Here is an 18,493-nt window from a genome sequence, read left to right on the forward strand (position 1 = left end):
GGGAAGGGGGTGGGGTTGTCGCCTTTCTTCTCACCTAGGAAGTGAGCTCATTCCTCCTCCGGTCGGCTCCCCTCCAGCCCTGGCTCTCTGGCTGCATCCAGGTGTGCCCCGCCGGGCCGCCCCCTGCCAAGGAGCGCCGAGGAGAGGCCGGGGAATGGAGACGAGCTGAAGGTGCTCCCTGGTGACCCGAGAAGGGCAGAGCAGGAGGCCGCCCTCGGGCTCCGACCTGGCCAGAGGCGGCCAGCTCCAAATGGGAGGGGAGTGGAGAGACCCCACCCCTTCCAGGGTCTCTGCTGCTTTTCCTGCGGATGCTGGCATCTGGCCCCCGGCCCCTGTGCACGGCTTTGCCCTCCAGCCGCAGCCTACTGATAGCTTGGGTCCAAGCTCAAGGCCCCGCCTATGGGGGTTTCATTGTCCACCCTCGCCTTGTCCGTCCTCCTGCCTCTGCTCCCCTCCTCAGTCCTGGGCCCCCGGAGTCTGAAGGACTGAAGGCGCCTGCCCTCCCCTCCTCTCCTTTTGAAAGGTTTCCTCGGGTTTCTGCCTCTGCTCAGCCCTCGCTGGTTCCCCGCCCCCGCCTCCCACGCGTTGAGGTCTCAGCAGAGGAATGTAAGCACCTTGAGGACAGAGGCTCTTTGGGGAGGCCTCACAGTCCCTGACCTAAAGGTGAGAGTGAGTAGAAGAGATTCCCAACTCAGAGCCCCAGCGCCGGCCGGGGGTGGGGCGTGGTGGGGGCTCCGCTGTCCAGCAGCTTCTCGGCCTGAAAGTGGGAGGGTGAGGCCGCCTCTCCCCCCCCCCCCCGCCCCAGCCTCTCGTGCGGACTGCCGGTCTACTGAGGCCAGAGCTCCTGAAGAGCAGAGCAAAGAGCCCTCGCCTCTGCACCTCCAGGTCCCCTGCTGCCGACAGCCCCCTCTTGGGCCCTTCTCGGCGCTCCGCTCCTGCCACTCCCTCGCGTCTTGTCTTGGCTTCCAGCGCTTCCTCTTCCTACGCCCCTCTCTTCCTCTTGGCTCCAAAAGCCACCTCCCCTCGGCACAGCACAGCTGTAAGTAATACTCTGTCCTGCAGCCTGAGGAGGGCCGATGTCCTTTGCCAGCGTCTCCTACTTCTGCCCCGTAGCTGATATGTGAACAAAAACTGGCTAGGTAAATGACAAAGGAAGACGGTCCTGTATTCATCCCACAGTGCTCGGAGGCCAGGCCTGGAATCTTCCTGAGTTCAAATCTGGAGTCAGACACTTACTAGCTGTGTGACCCTGGACAAGTCCCTTCACCCTGTTTGTCTCAGTTTCCTCATCTGTAAAATGAAACGGAGAAGGAAATGACAAAACCCCAAAAGGGGTCACAAGAGTCATTAGTAATTATGGGGACCAAGGGTGGGCTTCCTGGAAGAGGTGGCCCCTGAGCTGGGAGTGGTATGTGCAAACACCGAGAGATGGGAGAGCCCCTGACCTCGAATCCAGCCTTCTTTCCATAGTAGCATTCTCCTCGTCAGCAGATCAGAGGAGAGCCAAGGTGAGTGAGGATTTTTGGTTTGGGTGCTTGGGAGAACTCAGGGCATGGTGACAAAGCGCAAGACTGTTTAAAGGGAGAAGTCTTGGTTAACCGCCCAGCTTTGCTGCCCCTGGAGGGCATTCTGCAGGATCTCACATCCATCCCAGCCCCAGGCACAGGATTGTCTCTGTCTTAAGAGGCTCTGGTTTGTGGCCTCGGGGCCTGTCCCTCATGCATCCCAGGGACCCCAGGGAGCCCTCTTATCTCTGCCAGGACACTTGGAAGCAAGTAGGGTCTGGTAGCAGAGTCAGGCAGAGTTCAGCAGGGTATCTGCTGCTCCTTTTCCATTTCTCAATGGTTGGGTCTGTGCTCACCGGTAAGTGAGCGGGCCTGATCCCAGGGGATGCCTTGAACGAAGCCAAAGGGTCTGTTTCTGCTTGGGATATGCAGCTTGCTTTGCTGCCCCATTGTCTGCACCTGGTCAGGTGTGAAAGGACATTCTGAGGCCAGATTCGAACTCAGGCCTTCTTGGCTCCAGGCAGGTCCAGCATAGTGTCCATTTCACCACCAGCTGCCTTCTTCTAGTGAGCTGGGGATGCAACATGGATCCTCATGAGTATGAATGAAGGAGCTTGAGAAAGCAGATGACCAGGCTCCTCGGTGGCCTTTCATGGTGAACCTTGAAGGGAGGGATGGGTTCCAAGAAGCATGGGTGAAGAGGAAGCACCTTTCAGGCTGGGGCCATGGAATCCTAATAGAGCTGTTTTAACTTCCTTATGGGCCCCACTGAACAGCAGGCATGCCCACACCAAAGGCCCCCAGACTCAATATAGACGATGCCCCTACCTAGCCACTGCCCCTCTCCCCAACTCAATGCCTTAACTTCCTCATATATGCCTCACTGCTCACTAGAACAGTGGGTGTGTCCATGAACTCATATTTCTCACAGAACAGCAGGTGTGTCCGTGTGCTGGGATCCCCGCCACTGCCTCTAGCTAGCCACTGCCCCCAGACAGGTGTGTCCATGCGCTCAACTACAACCACGTCCATCTAGTCTCAGACAGGACCACAATAGCCAGCCAATCAGCAAGCAGCGCCACCAGGATGCTGGAGCAGGATGTGGCCGCCAAAACTGCAGAAGGGACTTTCCCTAAGTGGGCACCTGCTCCGTAATAGCAAAAGCTGTCCTTTAGGTGAACTTATGACGTAGAGAGGCTTCTTGTAATATCATTAGCATATATACAAGCCCCCCGATGGGGTTTTTTCTGTATGTATTGTTCATGATCACACACGCGGTTCCACTGAGGTTGGGACCCCTCCCCATTACCTAATCCCTTAACAAACCCCTCCTGCCTTTTAAATAGTCATAATTTCTGTTATGTAATTGCACCTTTATCCTAAAAAAATCCACCTTACTTTCACTGAAGCTGCTGGCTGGCTTCTGAGGGCCGTCAATCCTCAATAAATGCCACTACCTGGATTCGACGGTTCAGCCACAGCACATCATGAGACCTCAATGTGGGGGACGGACAGCCCAGGTAAAGGTGAGAAGGGAAGCAAGCGAATACTGAGCGTGGGGCACGTTGGACTGGGTCATGAGTAGATCCAGGGACTGGCTTTCATTTCGAGGTCGTGAGATGGATTCGTTCACAAACACCCGAATTTATATGCTCCATGCTTCAAACGTGAGCTGCTCTGTGTTGATTCCCTTGGAGTTACCACGGCTCAGAAAGGTTTGGGAATTTGGGAAAGAGAGCAGGCAGGAGACTTGGTCAAAGTCATACAGCCAGTTGAGATGGGGCTGGGGCCACCCAAAAGGCCTGAGAAACAAAGCCCTTGGCTGTTCAGAACCCACACCCAGGGAGGAGTGAGCCCAGAAGGCCCCAAGCTGGTGTGGCTTCTGAGGCCATTTTCCCTTCTTTTAGGGACTCACCAGATCCATGGAAGGTCACCCTACTTCCTGGCTAATGGCAGCTATGGGCTTCCATGGAGCTACAACATTCCCATCAGTCTCCTACAAAGAAAGGCAATGCCATCTGCCAAGGACTTAGAGCAAGAAGAGAGCTTTGTAGGCCTTTCCCTCCTTTTTATGGATGAGAGGCTGTGTCCCTGAATGGTAGCCCATGAGGACCCAGGCGTCCTTAACCCCAGCCCGAGGCACTCTTCCTAAACCCTCAGGCGGCCACACCCCAGCACAAATGCCAGCCCTTAGCACGTTCTGAAAGTACAGTCCAGCCTGTTGGCTCCCCCAGATCACAGGCGGGACCTCAAAGGTCACCAAAGCCAAGCCGAGCCTCTTACAAAGGAGGATGCTGCCAAGGTGGACGGTGGTCGGTAAGGGAGGCAGGTGCTCTGGGCCTTCCCAAGCCAGCCTCCAGCTGGGGAGCTCCGCCCAGGGCTTGTGCAAAGCATCCCTCTGGGCTCTCAGAGGTTCCTCCGACCAGCACCAGCCAGGCCACTGCTCCCCGATGGAGAGGCTCCAGGGACCCAGCAGGAACTTCATAAATGGTTCTTGATTCTGACTCTGACCATGCAGTGTTAGCATGACTGACTGCCCTCTCTGTATCTGTTTATCTCTACCATCCATTTGTCTCTGTACCCATCTATCTCTATCTGTCTGTCTGTGGGTCTCTGTCTCTCTGCGTCTTCCCCTTTTCTTTCCTTCTGTCTCAGTCTCTTTTCTTGCCTCTGTCTCTGCCTCTGCCTCTCTCTCAGTCTGTATTTCTAGCTAGATGGATACAGAGATAAATGGATGATCAATGGAGAAAGAAATGGATAGATGGAGAGATGGACAGATGATAGAGTCTGGTGGATTGACAGACAGAGAGACAGATGGGCAGAGAGGGAGAGCTCACCTATTAAGCACTTACTAAATGCCAGGCACTGGGAATGTGGGATACAAACAGAGGTGAAAAGAAAACTGTCCCTGCTCTCAAGGGACTCACACTCTTTTAATCACATTTTATTTTTCTCAATTACACGTAAAAACAATGGTTCCAAATTGCTCTCCAGAATGGTTGGACCAGTTCACAACTCCAGCAACAATGCAAGAGTGAAGGAGCTAACATTCTAATGAAGGAAGACCACAGATAAAAGGGAGCTAGGTGGGGGTGTGGAGGGGAGTGGAGGAGTGGTCAGAGAAGCGCTCACAGAGGCCTCCAGACTGGCGTCAGACCAGGAGCTGTGCTGCCCCTCGGGGTGGCTCTGCCCCTTCACTGTCACGTAGAGTCTTAGAGAGTGGCCTAGAATAAGAGATGGGGCCATATCCAGGGTCCAGTCTGTGGAAGAGGCAGCATTTGAACCCAGATCCTGCTGGCCTCAAGGTCAGCTGTCCCTCCTGTGTGGCGTAAGGCCTCTCTGGCAGGGGGAAGGGCAGAGTGGGTTTGAAAGGCAGGGAGGAAAGCAAGCTGGTTGGGGCCCATGTTGTGTAGGGGAACAGTGGAAGACAAGAAGATACAAGTTTGCTCGATGGGCAGCTAGGTGGCCCAGAGTCAGGAAGACCTGAGTTCAAATCCATCCTCAGACACTTCCTAGCTGTGTGACCCTGGGTAAGTCCCTTAACCTCCATTCGCCTCAGTTTCCTCATCTGTAAAATGGGGATAAGAACAGCACCTAGCTCCCAGGGTGGAATAAGAGCATGGTTGTAAAGTGATTGACACAGTGTTGGTGCACAGTGGGCGCTTTATAAATGTTGGCTGCTCTTCCTGCTGTATGTACCATGCGTGCCAGGTGCGGGGGACACAAAGTCAAAAACGAAGCCCATCCCTGCATACTCCTGGAAGATCCTGCCCTACAGACCCGCCCCGCAGGGTAACCAGGAGGGAGAGCGTGCGCACAGTAGGATGGGGGGAGGCGCGGCTCGAAGCAGGAAGCGCTCAGCCGAAGGACAAAGATGCCGAGAAGGCTGAGGGGCGGCCTGGGTAAAGAGCCAGGGGCCGAGTCTGGCTGCAGTCTGGCCGGAACGCGGAGGGCAGAGGCACACGCGGCCAGATCCCGGAGGGCCGCCGATGCCAGGCTCTGAGGGGTCTGCATTTCCTCTTACAGACAGGAGGGAGCCCTGAAGCTTGGGGCAGGAGCAAGCCGCGTCAGGCCCGAGCTAGCTTTTGTAGCTGTAAGAGGGAGGGGTCCGCAGTGGGCAAGGCCTGGAGGGGCACAGAGAGGGAGGAAGGATCCCGGAGATGTCACAGCGGCAGGATGAATGAGACCGGCAGCGGATGGGGACGGGCCATGGGAGCCACGGAGGGCTTGTATCTGAGGAAAGTTCCGGGGGGTGGGGGTGGGGAGGCTGGAAGTGGGAGGGAGAGAGCACGTGAGAGTGGGCTGAGCTCCAGAGGCCTGGGGCTGTCCCCCAGGGGGATGCAGGGGAAGCCGGCTTCTGGCCCTCCCCACCTTTGGCTCTGCGGTGATCGTCTCCCGTCCAGGTGCTGGCTAGGTAAGGAGAGGCTTTGTGACTGGCTGCTGGGCTAGGGGCGCCACAGAGGATAGGGGGCCAGCCTGGAGTCAGGAAGATCTGTGTTCAAATTCAGCCTCGGACACTTCCTAGCCATGTGACCCTGGGCAAGTCACTTCACCCTGTTTGCCTCAGTTGCCTCATCTGTCAAAGGGGCAGGAGAAGGAAACGGCAAATGCTCCAGTATCTCTGCCAAGAAAACCCCAAGTGGGCTGAGGATGAGTCGGTCACTACTGAACAACAGCTGAGCTGGAACGGGGTGTCAATGAGCACTTATGAAGCGCTCTATAGAGAATACCTCATGTAATCCTCATAACAGCCTGGGAAGCAGGTGCTGTTGGCGGGGTGCTTGGACCCCTAGTTCTCCCTGGCCTCAGAAATACTGTCCCTGACAGTTTCTCCCCAGCCCAAGGACCCTGTGCCTAGCAGTGGGCCCCAGCAAGACCCTTATGTCTCTCCTTGGTGCAGTAACAAACAGCACCTGAAGGAATTCGTAGTTCGAGCTGGCTTTGCACTGGGCCATGAAGACATTCTTACCCACTGGACTATCTATCCTACTGCCCTACCGCATGATCTACATCCTGGATTCCTCCTTAACTGTGTTCTAGACCTAAGACATATGTGTACTCCCTACATCTATCTTGTCAAACAAGACACTGATTGGTAGCAGGCTGGACAATTCTCAGTTACTCTGAACTCTAGTTAACTTATAGCGGGCCTAAAACCACACCTCCATGTGGCCCCCCTTGTGGGCTTGTCCCAGTGAACTCTGGGTAAAACACCTGCACAGCAGGGAGAAGAAGTACATGTTCTTTTAAGAACTGACCACTCCTTGACCACTCCTTAACCACTCCCTAATCCCGCCCTGAATCCCCTAGTTAGCATATTTGGCACATATTTTCTTGTATTTTATCCTATGTAAACTTGGACTGGACCCCTTTAAGATCGCAGAATCCTTAAGAATCCTTGCCCACTGAAAAGCGTAACAACAGACTCTTTGCAACCTTGGACTTAAAGAGTGCTTGAGTCCAGACAACCCTGTCATGTACTTCAGTCTTTGAGGGGTCTCAACCTCTCAACCTTTCATACTGCAACACTATTACTATCCCCATTTTATAGATGAGGAAACTGAGGTAAACAGCAATTAAAGGACTTTCCTTACTCAGTTAGGTCACAGGGTTAGCGGGTATTTGAGGTGGGATTTGAACTCAGGTCTTCCAGGCTCTAGACCTGCACTCAATCCTTGCTGGCCCACTTACTTGTAATCAAGCAGCACCTCTGAAACGCCTACTGTGTACCAGACTGTGTACCAAGCCCTGGGAATACAGAGATTAAAGAAAGAGAACGCCCCCCCCCGAGCTCCTGATGGGGGGGCCCTACAGCCCTCCCTCAGAGAAGAGTGTGAGGCAGGACCCTGTGTGAAGGCAGCCAGGAGGCCAGCGGTCCTGGGCAGGAGGAGATGGGAGGATTTGATCTTGATCCCAGAGTTTATTGAATGGGGGGAGAGGGGGCAGCGCTGCATCGAGGCCTGCTGGTGACGAAGAGGATTCCCAGAGTGGCCAGGTAGCCCTGTCCAGCTGTCCAGGGCCTGGAGGGCTAGGGGGAGGGGGAGGGGCAAGGGCAGCCATAAGCTCCAGGTGGGCAACTTCAGCGCCTTCTGGGCACATCCGCCAGACATCAGGTGAACTTCTCAAACAAGCCCCGGCCCAAATGCAACTCTCTGTCTTCCCCTCCTCCAGTGGCTGCCCCTCCTCCAGACTTGCAGGTTCCTCTTCCTCCTGGTCACCCAGCTTCACTCCCCATTCCCTCCATCCCCAAAGTCAAGTTCCCAAGTCTCCCGGTCCACAGCATCTCCCTTTCCCTTTCCTTCCCCCCACAGCTGTGGCCTCATTCAGGCCCTCACCTCCTCGCACCTGGACATCTCCACAGCTTCCTCTTCAGCCTCCCCTGCCTCCCTCCCTGACCCTGAGGGACCAAAATCTTTTCCCTAAGGGACAGGTCTGACCCCCCGTGGGGCTCAGCCTAGCATAGAAGGCCGCCACAGCCGGGCTCCTGCTCCCTTTCTAGTCATATTCCACATGAACCCTGTTCCAGGCAAACTAGACCCTTATTCCCCAAACTCCCACTCACCGTTCCATCTCCCACCTTTGTATGTGCACACGCTGTGCCCCCCACCGGGAATGCCTTCTCCTCCGCTCTAGCTTTCAGAATCCTTGTGTCCACAGCATCTTAAAGGAACTTGAAGAAGGCCCCCAGCACACTGGCTAGAATCACTGGCCGAGCAGAGGGAGGGCAAGACAGGGACAAGAAGTGGAGAGGATGGGAAGGGGTGAGGGCTAGAGGTCATGCACAGGTGCAGGGACCACTAAACAGGGGAAAGAGAGAGCAAATGGTGAGAGGGGGAGAGAGGGAGGGAGAGAGACAGAGAGGGAGAGAAAGAGGCAGAGAGGAGGGAGGGAGAGAGAGACAGACAGACAGAGGAAGAGGGAGAGGGAGACAGAGAGAAAGAGACAGAGGGAGACAGAGAAAGAGACAGACAGAGGGAGACAGAGAGAAAGAGACAGAAACAGAGAGAGGAGAGAGAGAGGAGGGAGGGGAGAGAGAGGGACAGACAGACAGAGGATGAGGGAGAGGGAGACAGTGAGCCAGAGAAGATCTATGAAGTGTCCGTTATGTGTGCCAGGCCTGTGCTAAGTTCTGCAGATACAAGTACAAGCCAAACCCAACCAGTGGCTGCCCTCAAGGAGCTTGCATCTAAGTGTGCAGGTGTGGGCCCACCGCAGAGCATGCTGGGAGGAGCCAAGCTCACCTGTCAGAGCCCAGGGAGGTTTCTGAACTGGGTCCAGTCACTGCTTGGGAAGAGGGGACTACGTAGAGCAGGCATGGCCCGAAGCTGGCGGGGAAGTAGAACCCAGGACACTCTGGAGGGGCAAGCACATGGAGGCACAGCCTACCCTGGGGAAGGATAGGGAGGGCATCAGGCCTGGGGAGGGAGCAGGCAGCCCGGGCCCTGTGCTCAGTAGATCGGGGTTTCTTCAGGGCAGGCCCCTGCAGAAGTGAGACCTTGGCTTCTAGGGACAATTTGGAGGCACGTGGACGGGAAGAAAGGAACCCCAGAGATTCTGGAGGACCTGAGGCAAACTTCCTCCACGTTGGCCTTTGTAGGCTCATGGGACCCCCCAGCACGGGCCAACTAGTCCAAACCCCCAATTTTACCAATGAGGGGCTTTGTGTAATGAGGGGGTTCTCCCAGATGGCCTGTGGAGTCCCAACTCTAGGCCTCGGGTTCCAAGATGCCCTTGAGACATCCAAGGGCTGGCTGGTTCCTGGTCATGGTCCCCTGGGAGGGGACCCAGTCCAAGGAGAGCTGAGCAAAGGGACCGTTGGCAAGCTCAGGGGGCAGCCTGGTGCAGCAGAGCAGGAGACAGGCTTCCTGGCGGCCTCAGGCCAGCTTCTTTTCCATCTGTGCCTGAGCTTTCTAAGCCGGTCTGTGACCCTTCCCACAGTCCCCTCCCTGGCCTGCTTTGCCCACGGCTCAGCCAGGACCGTGAACTGCAAGAGCTCTGGAGTGTGGAAAGGGCCTTATTACCATTGGTTGACTAGCAGATGGAGACGTTTAAAAGTAGGGGGAGAAGGCTGCAGAGGGATAGCCTTGAAAGGCTCATGGAAGGGAGGAAGGGAGGAAGGAGAGAGGGAGGGAGGGAGGAAGGAAGGGAGGGAGGGAAAGAGGGAGGAAAGGAAGGAGGGAGGAAGGAAGGATAAAAGGAGGGGGAAGAAAGGGAGGGAGAAGGGAGGGAGGCAAAAAGGGAGGGAGAAGGCAGGGAGGGGAAAAGGGAGGAAGGGAAAAAAGGAGGGGGGAAGAAAAGGAGGGAGAAGGGTGGGAGGGAAGGATTGAAGGAGGTGGACTGACAGCCCTGGGGTGCTCTTAGAAGGAAGAGAGCCTGGGGTTTAGGCCATGACCACGGGAGGCCTGGAGGTGGAGGAGGAGTCCAAGAGCCTGTCCCTCACCCTCTGCGCTTGCTCATACAAGGTCATCCGGCTACTTAAAAGCAGAGCTGGGTGAGGCCCCAGGTCTCCTGCCTCCCAGAGTCCCGCTTTCTCATCCCCCTGTGATATCAGCCCTGGGCTGCTCTGGCTGAAGGAGAAAGCCTCCAGCAGTAGGATTTCAGGAGGAAATCCAGAGGCACATTGGCCCTGAGTTGGGGGAAGCCTAGGAGAGGCGTGTGCCTCCTGTGGGAAGGAGGAAAGCTCCCGACAGATTAAACTGAGTGGGGCTGAGAACCAGTGCTTTGAGGGTCCTCCCACACTCTCCCTCCCAGTTCAGCTGGATCCGTGGCATAAAGAGGTGCCTCTTACTCTAATTAGAAGCCCCCCCCCCACACACACACACATAGTGGGCAAGGCAGGCCTGGAGCTGACATGGTCTGGAAATCCTTCAGCCCAAAGAAGCCCACAGATCCGGGTGCATAGGACACTGGGTTTCCTTACAGGCTAAGGTTTGACCTCAATAAGGGGATGCACTGGCATCCTAGGGGACCCTAGAGGTCAAGAGGCCCAATCCATTGACAGAGAGAGAAACTGTGTCCTGAGAGACTGAGACTTTGCCCAAGGTCACACAAGTGTGGAGGCATGAGGTGAGCCCAGGTTCTGTCCCTTGTGCCCCATGACCTTCTAGGGACACCATCCCCTCAAGGAAAACGACTTGGCCAAGGTCACATAGCTAGTAGGTGAGAGCTCCCATGGAAGAGCCTGGACTTCTACTAGAATCATGTGTCCTGAAGAAAGGATGTGGCCAAGAGAAGACAAAGCCTTGGGCAAGAAGCCTCTTCTCCCAAGATGGGAAAGAGCTGAGAGCCCTTCAGGACTTCCAGGCTCCATCCTCCCTCCACTGAAGCTGATTGCAGCCCCTTTGGAATTTAGTTGACGGTCATCCCCCTGTAGCTGTCCTGGCAGGGCTCTTGGTCCAGCCCCTTGCAAGGCCTGTGGTCAAGGCCTCCAGGGTCAGATGGTCCCCCAAAGACTTCTGACCAAGAAGTCTCAGAGTTGCTGCTGGCCCCTTCAGCCTCTAATGCCTTCGTCCCCCTTGCCCCAGGCTTCTGACACTGCCCATGATGCGCCTGCCTGTTGTGACAGTCCCACGTTGATGGGAAGTCTCGGGGTTAGGTCACTAAGCACACACCAGACTTCACCTTCCCAGCAGAGGTCCCCACTCACTGGGCTGAGGGCTGGGAGGATCAAGCCCTCCACCTGCACTGTCTAACCTTAAGGATTTCCCTGGCAGCTATAGGCTGTCGCCTTTCCATTTCACTTACCGTGGTTCAGATGTCAACATACCCAGCCATCCCTATCTCAATAACCTCAATGGCCTGGCCCAGGAAGTACCTGGAACCCAAGGGAGATCCCCAAGACTGTGACCTCACAATGACCCAGGGGACGTCTCCAGAGGCAGCCCTCGAAAGAAGAGGTTGCCTTTCTCGCAGGGATCAGCCCTCGAGGCTGGTCTTCACAGACAAGGTGCGTCCTCCACTCTGGGACCAAATGTCCTGAGAGAAGCTCCCATGCCCCAGTGCAGGGAAGATCCTCCCCACGGAACCTCCACACCCCCTTCCGTCAGACGGCCTCCCAGTGTCCTTCAGAAAGGAGAGCTACATTGTGGAGGTGGGGATGCCTCTCCTCCCCTCTCGCTTCAGGGGCCGGTAGGGGCCAGGGCCAGACCCAGGGCCTGGCATGGGCTGAGGCTGATGCCAGACCGAGGGACCACACTTTTTTCCTGTTCTAGACAATGGTGCGTGCCCTAGGGAATGGGTTATGTTGGATCTGTGGCAGCGTCTCCTAGCAGAGCCCAGGAAACCGCAGCTCAGGTAGAACGGCTTTCTGTGGGCAGCGATGGGGGGAGGGGTCATCCAGGCCAGACAGCGGTGGGCAGCAGGGCCTGACTCTGGAGCCGGCGGGTGCGGGCTCTTCTCTGCCCATGATCTCTTGCTGAGTGTTCTGAGGGCGTCCCGTGTTCTCCCAGGGGCTCAGCGCCCTCCTCTGTAAAATAAGGGCCTGGCTTCCATGGCCTACAGGTCCCTTCCAGCTGTAGAGACGGCAGGACTGTCCTTCAGTTTCAGACATAGCATGGGACACTCAGATTCCTGTTGAGTGGTCTCACTTGGTCCTAGCCTTCTGCCGCCAGGCTTCCAGGAGAGAAAACGGGATCCTTCTGTCTCCACCAATGGTTCCCTGTACCTCTAGAAAGGGGTCATGGAAGTAAGCCTTCTTAGGAACGTATGGCCTTATGTTAGTGGTCAGGCCTAGGTACCCGGGTATCGATGAGTATCCAGAGGGCAGCCAGAATGGGGAGGGCAATGGCATCTTGAGTCTGGAGAACAGAAGGCCCAGGGAAACTTTTTTGTTTGTTTGTTTTTGTTTTTAAATTTTATTAATTTATTTTTATTTATCAACAATCACTTCCATATGCTTTTGAGTTGAAAATTTTTCTCCCCCTTCCTCCCCCCCACCCTCCCCAAGACGGCGCACAATCTGATATAGGCTTTACATTTACATACCCATCAAACATATTTTCACATTAGTGAAGTTCTAAGTAAAAATTAAAACCAATACGAGAAACCATCAGAAAGAGGAAACAAAACTCAACAGAAGGTAAAAATAAGTGATAGCGATTCAACTTCCATAGTTCTTTCTTTGGATGTGGACACCATTTTCCATCCCGAGGCCTCTAGAGATGTCTTAGATCCTCGTAATGCTGAGAAGGGTTCAGTTTAACAATCTTAGTCATTGCATAACGTGGCTGTTATTATGTACAAAGTCCTCTTGGTTCTGCTCACTTCACTCAGCATCAGACCATATATAAGTCTTTCCAGGTTTTTCTGAAGTCAGCCTGCTCATCATTTCTTATAGCACAATAGTATTCCATTACATTCAAATACCACAACTTTGCTCAGCCATTCCCCAATTGATGGGCATCCTCTCAATTTCCAATTCTTTGCCACCACAAAAAGAGCTGCTCTGAATATTTTTGTACATGTGGGTCCTTTTCCCATTTGTTTGATCTCCTTGGGATATAGCCCTAGAAGTGCTATTGCTGGATCAAAGGGTATGCACAGTTTTGTAGCCCTTTGGGCATAGTTCCAAATTGTTGTCCAAAATGGTTGGATCAGTTCACAACTCCACCAACAATGTATTAGTGTTCCAATTTTCCCACATCCTCTCCAACATTTATCATTTTCCTGTTTTGTCATGTTGCCCAGTCTGATAGGTGTGATGTGGTACCTCAGAGTTGTTTTGATTTGCGTTTCTCTAATCAATAACGATTTAGAGCATTTTTTCATATGACTATAGATGGCTTTAATTTCTTCATCTGAGAACTGTCTGTTCATATCCTTTGACCATCTTTCAATTGGGGAATGGCTTGTGTTCTTATAAATTTGTCTTAATTCTCTGTATTTTAGAAATGAGGCCTTTATCAGAGAGACTGGTTGTAAAAATTCTTTCCCAATTTTCTACCTTCCTTCTAATCTTCATTGCATTGCTTTTGTTTGTGCAAAAACTTTTCAATTTAATGTAATCAAAATTATCCATTTCACTTTTCATAATGTTCTCTATCTCCTGTTTGGTCATGAATTCTTCTGTTCTCCATAGATCTGATAGGTAAACTATTCCTTGTTCTCCCAGTTTACTTATGGTATCAGCCTTTATATCTAAGTCATGAACCCATTTTGACTTTATTTTGGTATATGGTGTGAGATTTGGGTCTATGCCTAGTTTCTGCCATACTCTTTTCCAGTTTTCCCAGCAGTTTTTTTCAAAGAGTGGGTTTTTACCTCAGAAAATGGAGTCTTTGGGTTTACCAAATAATAGATTACTATAGTCATTGACTACTGTGTCTTGCATATTTAACCTATTCCACCGATCCATCTCCCTACTTCTTAGCCAGTACCAAGCAGTTTTGATGATTGCTGCTTTATAATACAATTTAAGATCTGGAATTGCTAGGCCCCCTTCCCCTGCATTTCTTTTCATTAGCTCCTTTGATATTCTGGTCCTTTTGTTTTTCCAAATGAATCTTGTTATTATTTTTTCTAACTCTATAAAATAATTTTTTGGTAGTTTGATTGGTATGGCACTGAATAAGTAAATTAGCTTAGGTAGGATTGTCATTTTTATTATATTAGCTCGGCCTACCCATGAGCAACTGATGTTTTTCCAATTATTTAGATCTGATTTTATTTGTGTGAAAAGTGTTTTGTAATTGTGTTCATAGAGTTCCTGGGTTTGTTTCGGAGGTAGACTCCTAAATATTTTATAATGTCTACAGTAAGTTTAAATGGGATTTCTCTTTCTATCTCTTGCTGTTGGGCTTTGTTGGTAATATATAGAAATGCTGATGATTTATGTGGGTTTATTTTATAGCCTGCAACTTTGCTAAAGTTGTTTATTATTTCAAGTAGTTTTTTACTTGATTCTCTAGGATTCTCTAAGTATATCATCATGTCATCTGCAAAGAGTGATAGCTTTGTTTCTTCTTTGCCTATTCTAATGCCTTCAATTTCTTTTTCTTCTCTTATTGCTAAAGCTAAGGTTTCCAGTACAATATTGAATAACAGTGGTGATAATGGACATCCTTGTTTCACCCCGATCTTATTGGAAATGCTTCTAGCCTGTCCCCATTACATATAATGCTTGCTGAAGGTTTTAGATAATGCTATTTATTATTTTAAGGAAGACTCCATTTATACCTATGCTTTCTAGTGTTTTTAATAGGAATGGGTGTTGTATTTTATCAAAAGCTTTTTCTGCATCTATTGAGATGATCATGTGGTTTCTGTTGGTTTTGTGTTGATATGCTCAATGATGCTGTTGGTTTTCCTAATATTGAACCAACCCTGCATTCCTGGTATAAATCCTACCTGGTCATAGTGTATTATTCTTGTGATAAGTTGCTGCAATCTACTTGCTAGTATTTTGTTTAAAATTTTTGCATCTATATTCATTAGAGAAATTGGTCTATAATTTTCTTTCTCTATTTTGACTCTTCCTGGTTTAGGTATCAACACCATATTTGTATCATAAAAAGAATTTGGTAAGACTCCTTCTTCACCTATTTTCCCAAATAGTCTATATAGTATTGGAATTAATTGTTCTTTAAGTGTTTGATTAGAATTCGCATGTAAATCACTGGCCCTGGAGATTTTTTCCCAGGGAGTTCATCAATGGCTTGTTCAATTTCTTTTTCTGAGATGGGGTTATTTAAGTATTTTACTTCCTCTTTGGTTAATCTGGGCAATTTATATTTTTGTAAATATGTATCCATTTCACTAAGATTGTCAAATTTGTTGGCATATAGTTGGGCAAAATAATTCCTAATTATTGTTTTAATTTCCTCTTCCTTGGTGGTAGCTTCGCCCTTTTCATTCTTGATACTAGTAATTTGGTTTTCTTCTTTCTTTTTTTAAAATTAAATTAACCAAAGGCTTATCTATTTTATTGTTTTTTCATAAAACCAGCTCTTAGTTTTATTTATTAGTTCAATAGTTTTCTTAATTTCAATTTTATTAATTTTTCCTTTGGTTTTCAATATTTCTAATTTGGTGTTTAGTTGAGGATTTTTAATTTGTTCTTTTTCTAGTTTTTTTAGTTGTATGCCCAATTCATTAATCTCCTCTTTTTTATTTTATTTATGTAAGCATTTAGAGATATAAAACTTCCCCTAAGAACTGCTTTCCTGCATCCCATAGTTTTGGTATGTTGTCTCATTATTGTCATTCTCTTCAATGAAATTGATTGTTTCTACAATTTTTTGTTTGACCCAATCATTTTTTGGGATTAGGTTATTTAGTTTCCAATTATTTTTTAATCTATCTTTCCATGGCCGTTTATTACATATAATATATTTTATCATGCATGATCTGAAAAGGATGCATTTAATATTTCTGCCTTTCTGCATTGGATTGTGAGGTTTTTATGCCCTAGTACATGGTCAATTTTTGTGTATGTGCCATGTACTGCGAGAAAAAAGTATATTCCTTTCTATCCCCATTCAGTTTTCTCCAGAGGTCTATCATACCTAACTTTTCTAATGTTCTATTCACCTCCTTAAACTTCTTGTTTATTTTGTGGTTAGACTTATCTAGTGCTGACAGGGGGAGGTTCAGGTCCCCCACTAGTATAGTTTTGCTGTCTATTTCTTCCTGTAACTCCCTGAACTTGTCCTGTAAGAATTTGGATGCTATACCATTTGGTGCATATATATTTAGTAATGATATTACTTCATTGTCTATGGTGCCTTTTAGCAGAATGTAGTTTTCTTCCTTATCTCTTTTGATTAGATCTATTTTTGCTTTTGCTTTGTCTGAGATCAGAATTGCTACCCCTGCTTTTTTCCCTTCAGCTGACGCATAATATATTCTGCTCCAGCTTTTTACTCAGGGAAACTTGATAACTTTACTGAGAACTGGACACAAACCTGGGCCTTTAGGCCAAGGCTGAATGGCCCCTCCCAGGTGGGCAGGCATAGGCCAGGGGGCTTCTTTTACAGGTTTGGGTTGGATAAGATCCACTTTACAGGCGTTTCCAGTTTTCCTGAGAATTTCTGATTCTGATAATGGTGCCTCTTGAAACTTTGGTTTTAAAAGTAAACAAATAATAAATCACATTTCCATAATATTGCAAGTTCAGTCAAGCACTTCTCCCCTAGGGCTCCTACAAGACAGTGAGGGCCAGTTGGATTATCCCTCTTTACAGAGAAAGAAACTGAGGCAGAGGAAGGTAATGTGCTTGCCAAAGGGCACCTGGCCAGTCAGTGGCAGAGCCAGGATTCAGGAGGCTTGTGTTTGAACCCTGGCAAAAGGCTCTCATCTGTGTGACCCTGGGCAGACCAACCCCTTCCCCTCTCTGGACCTCAGTTTTCTTGGCTGTGACTGATAGATTGGACTGGAAGACCACAAGCTTGTGGGATGAATCTCAGAGGGGCCCGTGCCAGGGCCTGGGCTTTGAGGGCCAAAGCACCCACCCTGAAGCGGCTTACACTCAACTCCTCTCTGTCCTCCAACTCTGAATCAGTGATTCTCACAGAATCACAGGATTACCCAGTTGAAGGGGGCCTCAGAGTCTTGAGTCTGAGTGCCTGAAAAAAAAAAATCACCTCCTACGATCTCCCGAAGGAAGTGTCCGGTCTCTGCGGGGAACCCTCCAGCCTCCCAGGGATGCCAGTTCCTTTTGGGGGAGCCCCTATGCCTGCCTCTTACTGCTCCTGTCTTCCCCCACCCCCCCGGGGCCGACCAGAACAAGCCTGATCCCCGGAACACACGGGAAGACAATGTTCCCTCTGCCCATCTTTTCTTCTCTGGGTGACTACACAAAGGTGCTTTCAACTGATGCCTAGAAGGCACGACCCCCAGGGCTGGCCCTCCTGGTGCCCAGAACTGACCACAGGCCTCTGGGGGAGGCCCGGCTAAGGTGGAGGAAGGAAGGCTCGGCAGCCCCTCTTTTCTCCTCAAGCTCTTCCTTGCTCCTCCCCGACCCAACACAGCGCTGGCATTCGTCTGGCCCTGTGCAGTTTATGAGCTATGCCTCGGTGGACGTTTGTGTAGCAGCTGGTGCAAAAGCTGGCACCCTTCCTCTCCTCACGGAGCAGGCAACTGGGGCTCAGTGGAGTGAAGCATCTTGCTCAAAGCCACTTAATGTTGGCTGCGCATGTTGGCACTAGAACCCCAAGAACTCGAAGGCATCCTCTCTATTTCTCTGTTTCTGTCACTGTCTGTCTCTCTGTCTCTGTCTCTCTCTCCTCCTCCCTCCTCTCTCTCTCTTTTTCTGCCCCTCTCCTTCTCTCCCTCTTTTCCCCTCTCCTCTGTCTCTCTCCTTCTCCCTCCCCTCTCTCCCCCTCCTCTCTCTCTTTCTCCCCCTCTCCCTCTCTCCCTCTCTTTCTCTCTTCCCCTCTCCTCTGTCTCTCTCTCCTCCTCCCTCCCCTCTCTCCCCCTCCTCTCTCTCTCTCTCTCTCTCTCTCTCTCCTCTCTCTCTCTCTCTCTCTCTCTCTCCTCTCTCTCTCTCCTCTCTCTCTCTTCTCCACCCTCCTCTCTATCTCCTCTCCCTCCTCTGTTTCTCTCTTCCCCTCTCCTCTGTCTCTCTCTCCTCCTCCCTCCTCTCTCTCTTTCTCTTTCTCCCCCTCTCCCTTTCTCCCTCTCTTTCTCTCTTCCCCTCTCCTCTGTCTCTCTCTCCTCCTCCCTCCCCTCTCCCCTCCCCTCTCTCTCTCTCTCCTCCGCCCTCCCTCTCTCCCTCTGTTTCTCTCTTCCCCTCTCCTCTCTCTCTCTCTCCCCACTCCCGCCTCTCCTCACCATGCTATGCTCCCTTCCCTACGTCAGTCGCCCTCCTGTGGGTGACCGCTCCCTGGCACACAGCCTGACCAGGACAGGTTCAGGGGAAGATCACCTCCTCGTGCCTGGCCAGGAAGCCTCGGAGCGGCTCCCCCTGCTCCTGGGCTTCGGCGTCCCCATCTCCAGCACCCTCATTGCCTCATGGTGGGCTTGTTACGCCGTCCTTCTCCCATCTTGTGCTT

At 51.1% G+C, this 18,493-nt stretch overlaps 1 protein-coding gene and 2 long non-coding RNA genes across 4 annotated transcripts in view; 2 read left to right on the forward strand and 1 right to left on the reverse strand.

Annotated features, from left to right (window-relative positions):
* Positions 1-2: 2 nt before the first annotated feature.
* Positions 3-6,824, forward strand: LOC144454745 (uncharacterized). Its single transcript, XR_013483259.1, has 2 exons — positions 3-663; positions 886-6,824. It is a non-coding gene; the product is annotated as an uncharacterized LOC144454745 (long non-coding RNA).
* Positions 6,825-7,456: 632 nt separating this feature from the next.
* LOC110193170 (uncharacterized) lies at positions 7,457-8,824 on the reverse strand. Of its 2 annotated transcripts, none has more exons than XR_002320389.2 (3): positions 8,747-8,824; positions 8,083-8,175; positions 7,457-7,533 (listed from the first exon to the last, which is right to left on the reverse strand). It is a non-coding gene; the product is annotated as an uncharacterized LOC110193170 (long non-coding RNA). The 2 variants fall into 2 exon arrangements; XR_002320388.2 differs by having other exon boundaries at positions 8,068-8,175.
* A 9,449-nt stretch (positions 8,825-18,273) lies between these two features.
* LOC110193114 (very long-chain specific acyl-CoA dehydrogenase, mitochondrial-like) overlaps positions 18,274-18,493 on the forward strand; it is a 29,589-nt gene continuing 29,369 nt past the window's right edge. The window contains exon 1 of the mRNA XM_020964714.2: positions 18,274-18,455. Within this exon, the coding sequence (XP_020820373.2) occupies positions 18,274-18,455 (182 nt within the window). The remainder of the gene's footprint in view (positions 18,456-18,493) is intronic.

The sequence above is a fragment of the Phascolarctos cinereus genome, unplaced genomic scaffold (genome assembly GCF_003287225.1).
Source record: "Phascolarctos cinereus isolate Bilbo 61053 unplaced genomic scaffold, phaCin_HiC Scaffold_7;HRSCAF=346, whole genome shotgun sequence".
Lineage (NCBI taxonomy): Eukaryota > Metazoa > Chordata > Mammalia > Diprotodontia > Phascolarctidae > Phascolarctos > Phascolarctos cinereus.